Here is an 8,182-nt window from a genome sequence, read left to right on the forward strand (position 1 = left end):
CTTCATTAACCCCTCCACAAGCTGGTTTCTTTAAGGCAGCTAACATAATTCTCTAAAGGTAGCAAGAATAATATAAAAAATATCACTGAACTGAACTGAATACTTTAAGGCTGATACTGCTATTGCTAAAAGTAGTCATTGCTGAACTTGAAATGACAATGTCTCTCAAACTCAAACCATTTTCAAACTGCAATAATTACTAACCTTTATAGTAATAATTCTTTCAAGGTTGAAGCTGTTAATGTCATTGATGCTAGAAACTGTGATCTTGGTGCTGGTATCATCCATGATTTTCTTGATGGTGGTCCCGCCTTTCCCAATGATGCGTCCAATTAAATTGTTGTGAGCAAGAATCTTCAGGGGGACCTCTCTGCAAATGAAGAACTAGGTTACTTCTAATGAACTATGATTTGTTTACCGGCACATCATCATCTGGACCTCATTTCCCACCCTAAGGCAGGGTGAGAAGCAGCAACATCAAGAGAGACCAAGTTTGCCCAATCCAATGGGCCATGCTTCCATTCACTCCTCATCTTTTTACCTGTACAAATGAACGCAATATTTAACTAAATAAAAAGTCTGAACTTAACAACACTGTATTCATAAATCTTGGCAATTTAGTTCCCAAGACTTATTCCGCTAAACGTAACCCCCCCACTACCTTACACTCAAATTTTCTTTGTCCAGCAAGCAAAACAATAACTTACAGGGAATACCCAATCTCTGAGCAAATTAAACTGAGTTACTGACAAGCAGCACTACTTCTGGTTGTTTAAGAGGGCATGGCTGATGAGACTGACTGGAAATGTATGACTCCTGCCACAGTCACAGGATGGAAGATATGAATTCTCTCCTGATTATCCACAGGCCTCTCCCTGGGATAAGAATGAAAGAATGCTATCCATATATATTATTAATGAAAAAAAAAGTATCATGGGGAGGTTGAATCCCACCCTCTGTGCAGAACTCTACAGTTACAGAACAAGTACAAAAATATAATATGGATGGAGGATCATTAGGGCTGTAATTTGGGGCTCTGTTCATGTAACTGGTGAAGCACCCCATGTCTGAAAACTGTTAGTGAATGACAGACAGACAGGGCCACTCCTAGAGATGCACCCACATCTAAAAATGGGAAAACTACATGTAAGTGCTATCCTTTCCCACTCCAAGGTGTGGTGAGGAAGGGACCAGGGCCAGAACAGAGCTTGATAGAATGAGCCACCAAGGTCTGCCCAACTGAATGAGCTACAATCCCATTCCCTCACCGTTCAAGCCAACAGAATCCTGGCTCTATTTGACCATTGCCAAATCAGAAAGGGATGTCTTAACAACAGTAAATAAATGAATTAATCTATAACCATAAAATACCAAGCAAAACACAGTTGCTTTCCTCACCCCTTGCTTGTGTTGTCAGCCTCTTCCTGCATGACCTCAAGGATTCGTTTGCAGGCGTTGGTGCAGTTTTCTGGGTTACCATAAATTGTAATAGCCTTTTCCAGGGACCCGGCATTGTCCTTTCTGTGCACATCCACTCGTGCACGGGTCTGTTAAGGAAATGTGGTAGGAAGGTTGGGGTAATTATTGTTAGGTTCAAAAAAGAAAAGTTAGTTTCCAAGTCAACATCAGTTATTTTGTAGCTCTACTGTATACCTGAAGAGAGAAGCCATGTCCAGATTAGCCAAGAGCAAAGCCAGATTTTGCACTCAGTGACAATGTATACACCAGAGAAATAAACATGTCTACGATAGACAATTATTTACTGAATCAGTCTAATATACCGTACTATATGAGCTTCTGGCATTCAACCTCACAAACACTTCAGAATAAAAAGAATATGCAAGTTCACTACGGTATGTTGCAATGCAGCTCCGAACCAAACCTACATGCAAGCCAGCTCTCATTATCATCCAAACTCTATTTCCCACTAAATTCTGAAAGTGGTCCAAGGGGCTATATATATATATATATATATATATATATATATATATGTATGTAATAAAAAAAAAGGGGGGTTGAAGGGCTTCATATAGAGGGGGCAAAAACCCATTCTGAAAGGGGTGGGAGGGCTCAAAAAAAAAATAAATAAATAAAAAAAATAAATAAATAAACAATCCTTTGAAATGGACCATAATTTCTTTCACTCATTATGAATGTTTTGAATATTCTCGTCTTCACCTCACAGGCAAGCCATTCAATCCCCCCCCACCCTCTGCCTTTCAAACGCACACACACACACTCTCTCTCTCTCTCTTCCATTCAAACTCTCTCTCTCTCTCTACATGATCTAAATTAACACAGAACACTCATCCACTGCTGTTCTCTGTCAATTCCAGTGCTTCCTCAAATTTTACCCCTCACTGTCAAAACCAGTAATCATTTATCAGTAACATATCTATCCCTCTTCTTTTTGGCTGCTGACTGCTCTCTCACAGGAAATCAAATATACCCTCCTCACCACCCAAGCCACACTGTTCTCTCCATGTGATCATATACCATAATTTGCATTTTCTTCCAGAATCGGCACAATTGTTCTTCGGCTCACTGTTCTTGTGAATCTCAATATTCCTATCCTCTCCAGCTTATTAACCCTATATACGTTCCCAAACAATCCCACGTCCAAATGCTCTCACTCTAAACTACTGAACGTGCAACTAGGCTACTTATGTGTCACACCTATATGTTAATGTGTGAACTACAGCACCTTCATACAATCCTTATTCCTTTGCCCTGTATCAAGGCTTTAATAGCTTTAGCCACTCTTCCTCCTTAAATCTTTATCAAGGACTTCATAGCACTAGTCACTTTGCCTCCTTGAGCCAATCTACTCTCCACTTACTTAGGCTACCTTGTATCTCTGCCACTGAATCAAGGTACTGGTACTAGTAATATCACATCATTATAATCTCTCTATACACCAGCTCATCACACTCTGAATCACCAGTTCTCTCCACCACCACCATCACCACCACTTTTCTCATATCAACACTGTTTCTACTGAACAATGTATAATTTCACAACTAACCCACCTGTTGTGTGATTGTCCTGATGGTGGACCCCTGTCTTCCAATGATAGCGCCAACCATCTCACTGAGCACCAATATGCGGAGGGGGAAGTCTGTGTGCCGCTGTGATGGGGAAGATGTGCCGGGTCCCCCCATACGGCCCCCCATGGGTCCCCCCTGACCCCCCGCTGCCCCTCTGGGTCCACGCCTTCGATCCATCAGCCGGTCAACTCTGAGAACACCTCCCTCCAGGCTGTACCCATTCAGTCGCTGTGCTGCTTCCCTTGCTGCTTCCATACTGTCATACGTTACATGCACAACCTGTCAAACACAAACAGCCTTAATTAATCATTATTACCATCATGATTATCATCTGGACTTTTCTTCCCATCTACTCTTTCCTCTCACCAAAAGATGGGGTGAGAGATGACCCAGAAAAAAAAGACCAACCACCATTCTTCAGCAGGCACCAAGATGACACTGGCCACTTAGGCTTCCTTACTGTGCTTCTGAATACGGGATTATTCAACCAATTAAATGCCTGTACTGCAAACAATTTTTTTTTTTTTTTCCAGAAAAGAGGAAGGAAAAACAATAAGAATAAAAAAAAAATAATAATAATCCATACACCAGATTACTGGTGTCCTCCATTCATAAAAAACCTGTAACAGTTGGACTTGAACAGCTGTAGGCTGAGGTTTGGGGGGACACAACTCTGGGGAAGCGAGTTCCAAAGAGAGGGAGTTCAGGGAATGAAAGATTTTTGATAGGCGGAAGTTCTGTGATATGGTAGTGTGACATTCCAGTCATGAGTGCTACCAGATGCCCACATAGCACAGAGGCAGGCATGGAGAGGTGGCACAATGGAGGCAACTTTGCCTGAGCATTTGCCATAAAAGTACTGTAGCTATCTGTAAAATAATGCAAGGGAGGCAACATTTCTGCTTAACTGTAGGGGAGGAAGTTTATTTGTAATAGCAGGGTTATTAATAATTCTAACAGCTTTGTTCTGAATTCTGCCTAGTTGTTCTAGTGCAACCTCTACACAACCATTTCATAAGTGTGAGCAATATTCCAGCTGAAAGCACACATGACTCAAACTATAGCCAACTGCTTGTCAGTGAAGAAGCTATGAACTCTGTACAATAATCCAAGTTTCTCTGAAGTGGTTTTGGTAAGTGATCTGATATGCGAGGTCCAGCTGAGGGCATTGTTAAGTGAAACACCGAGAATTTCAGTACTTTTGGAGAAAGGAATATTAGTAGTTTTAAAGGTAATATAGGACTCTGGCAATATCTGTCTATTAGTAAACTGTGTATACAGTATTTGGTTCTACTAGCATTAAATGAGTCAGGGTTATTATGTCCCCATTCAATGACCCTAGGTAAGTCTTGATTTATGATAACTTTACATACAGAAAACATTCCACTGTGTAATTTATCAGTGTTGTAAAGAAGATAATATATAACAGAGTACATGCTTCACTTATACACATTAAGAATGTAATTACTAGGTACAGAAAGCAATGATACACTGGACTGTACACCTCAGATGCAGATTTCAGTATACTACCTATTATCTAATCTTGTAGTCTATAGCTGTGCAACACACTCCAAATAAAGTTATAATGAAGGTATGGACTCATCGAATTATCAAAACTGACACTATCATTGGGTTCTGTGTCTATAACCAGGTATAAATGACCTCAAGAAACAACTAAGAAACACTTACTGAAACAATTACAAGTCATCTAAAAAGGTACATCCACATCCACACCCATCTGTACACCCTTCACACCCAAATAATGGTTGCTATCATAAAATTCTGTGCTGAAACATGCACTTAGTTTCACTTCAAGCATAAATGATTCCATTAATTGCTCATTAATCCTTTCATTACAAGAATTTCTAATCACAGGATGAATACAACCATCCTGCATATTAAATACACTGTTTTTTAAACCACATATGAAAGGCTTTTCCCTGGTTGCATAAATCTATCGGGCACCTGCAAGAACAAAACAACTGTCATTGAAGTGAAAAGGCGATATATATATATATATATTACCAACACTTTTACTACAACAGGTCATGGGAAGACTCCCCAACAAATCTGTTAATTTTAACAATATAATATTGACATGACTTTATCAAGACAGCTGATGGAGATTTGTCTTTAAAGTTTTCACCACCAACAGTCTTTCAGAAGCTGAAAAAAAAAAAAAAAAAAAAAAAAAAAAACCTACATTGAAATGATTAAGAGAGACAACTAGATGGCATCAACACACAAAATAACAAAAAAAATGTCCCATATGTGGATTTGTATTATGGTCTTCAGTCTGAGTTTTTTTTTTTTTTCATATAATTCAGGATACCCTCCAAGATTTTTAAAATCAGCTTATGATAGAATATTCAAATTTCAGGGGTCCAGAACAGCCTTCACTTGCCTCTTCAGTCCTCTAGAGTGTTCCTAAGCTAAAGAAAACTGCCCGGAAATAGCAAGAATGAAACTGAAAATATATGACAGAGGTGAAGGGGTCAGGGGTGGAGTGGTGGTGGTGGTGGGTGAAATTTGAGCTGAGGGTTGAAGGAAACTCAGGCAGCTTCCTGTAACTCCCCTAACTGCCCTAATTTACTTCAAGTTTTACAAGGCATCAAGTTCTTGCTAATGACAAGACATAATACTAAAACAATATCAGGCATAATAATAATCAACTCTAAAAAAGATACACAGGCTTCATTGCAAATCATACCAGACCATTTAACAGTTAGTGCCAAGTCCTGCTACTGCCTTCTGTTAGAATGGCACCTTAATAATTAAATAAAAGTTTATATATTAAGCAGCACTGATAATCTGAGGAGCCACCATTAGTTGACTGGTAACTGACAGCGTGATCCTATGCTGGGAAAGAAAAAGTTTGAAGATTTGAACTCTTAATACATTCCAAATTATCTTCCACATGACTGTCCCCCCAAAAATAAATAAATAAATAAAAACAAATAAAATAAAGCAGAATAAAGAAATAAACCAAATAAATAATAAAACAGCCTTGGCCATAACACCTCCCCAGTCCTGCCCATCACATATTTTATATGGACAATAGGCATTAGTGCCCAAAAGGTGAAATGTGGCATGTAGGGTTGGTGGAGTTGGTGGCTGTGCGTGTACAGTATTCAGTATGGAAGGCTTGGTGGATAGAACAGGAGGGTTGTGTAGGTGGTTGCATGTTCAATCTCAACTGCTGCAGGGAACAGTTTGTGGATTTGAATCTAGTACAGTATATAAATTACTCCCACTGTTCATAAGTCTTCCCATGGTCCCACTATGGTGTCATAAAAACATCCTAATAAGGTACCACAGCACCAGATGTGAATATGGTACCCCTGGTGTATGGCAATGGTGATGGTTGGTATTAGTGGCCATATGGCAGGTGCTGGGCAAGAGCTGCAACAATCCAGCCCAATGTTGGTGAGTACCTGGACTAACAGCAGCTGGGGCTACTTAGATTATGTTCAGTCATGTATATATGAATAACAGTGAATGGCCTGTCTAACATGGTCTATGCTCAGTAAAAATAAAGTAATAATAATAATAAAAAAGAATGTGCTGATCTAAACAGCACTTGCTTTATACAGCAGGAGTTCTGAGAGTCAATCATATGTCCACATTTAATTTAACACTTTTAAGGTCCGCTAAAACATAGGCTAAGAAGATCACACACCCACAAATAAATATAGATAAATAAACACTACTCGATTCCTTTCTGCTGTCACTGTCATCTATTTACTCAAGATGTGAACGTAAGAGAAAGTTAGAGCCTTGACAAATGTTCAGTGAATTTCCCCGGTTTGCCTTACAGGATTCTGGCTACGCTCAGCACACAAAAACAATTTCCTTTTCCCACTATTCTTGCCAGCAACACAGCTCAGTGCCAAGGCTGGGGCATTACAACATCATGTCAATGTTTTCAGTCTCTAAAATCACCACAACCCACAGCCAAACTTCTGTTAAACAAATACGCCAGACATTTTCCTCGCCTCCGGTAAAATAATTCAACGTCTCCTGATGTACTGTGCAGGTCATACAGCCCCTACCATAATAAAGTTACCTGTTTTTTAATAACCTGGCAACAATTTAGGCTATGCTATACATCAACAGTCACCAACCCGGATCCCTACAAACCACAACAAATCGCAATTCTTCCAATTATGCCCAGCAATTTACACCATACTCACTAAATCATACATCTCCGGGCCTCTCTGAAGGATCCTAGCATCACTGCCAAAGGACTGGTTAGGATGGAGGGGCGCTGGCGAGGAATACATGTAGTCACCGGGCTGCATTTCTGACTTCATCTCCGCCATGTTGATTCGTGAACACTGACTAAACTTTCTCTAATGTGGAACTGTCTTCGCTTTTCATTATTTTACACATATTTTCTTAAGAAGTGATACTATTATATGATTCAAAATTTTCTTTTCTTGAATTAGTTTTACAAACCGTTGTATAATCGGTGACATTCATGATCTAAATTATTTAACAAAACTGACCAAGACTTATCCCTCACATCGTACTGTATCTGATACCTATTTATTAAATTCCCAAAGCATGAAGTCTTGCCAAGCGATCGTACTTAATTCGTATCAACATCGAATTATCACCGTGTGAGTCTTTTCATTCTTAAAACTTTAATATCAAAACAATGCCATACAGAAAAAATGTGCTGTTGATTGTAAATTACGCTAACTAAACGCCCTAATTATTTTGCTTATCATACCGTGCCTTCCTCTTCTGTGTTGCTTAAATTAAACCAGTATCACCACACTCTGCATAAATAACGTACAAAACGATATTAGCCAGCCGTATCCAGAAGTAAATCGGTGAGAACGACGTGTTAGGGAGCTTCTTAACAGCCAAGACGAGCCTAAAAGACGTCCTCGGGCCCACAGGCTTCGATACGCCTCTCCTGAACTAAATACAATCGCCTGAATGTGGGCAGTTAGATGCAAAATGTCCGGAAACAGGCACTGAATACCCCTCGCCAGTGTGTTGTATCGGTAGCAGCGCCACCAGTAGGGATACCAGCTGGACCAATAAATGATCGTGGGGTATTAAAGCCTCAGTGGGGATACGTCATAGGTATGGTTAACGGTTGGTGTAATTTACCAGGTACTATG

The 8,182-nt window shown here is 39.8% G+C and overlaps 1 protein-coding gene across 1 annotated transcript in view; it reads right to left on the reverse strand.

Annotated features, from left to right (window-relative positions):
- Positions 1-8,182, reverse strand: part of Imp (IGF-II mRNA-binding protein) — a 275,677-nt gene that overhangs the window by 19,571 nt on the left and 247,924 nt on the right. Inside the window, exons 4-6 of the mRNA XM_080279976.1 lie at positions 3,030-3,326; positions 1,399-1,547; positions 205-370 (exon numbers count right to left, since the gene is read on the reverse strand). Of these exons, the coding sequence (XP_080136102.1) occupies positions 205-370; positions 1,399-1,547; positions 3,030-3,326 (612 nt within the window). The remainder of the gene's footprint in view (positions 1-204; positions 371-1,398; positions 1,548-3,029; positions 3,327-8,182) is intronic.

The sequence above is a fragment of the Coenobita brevimanus genome, chromosome 82, assembly GCF_032717465.1.
Source record: "Coenobita brevimanus isolate Jiangsu-jjx chromosome 82, ASM3271746v2, whole genome shotgun sequence".
Lineage (NCBI taxonomy): Eukaryota > Metazoa > Arthropoda > Malacostraca > Decapoda > Coenobitidae > Coenobita > Coenobita brevimanus.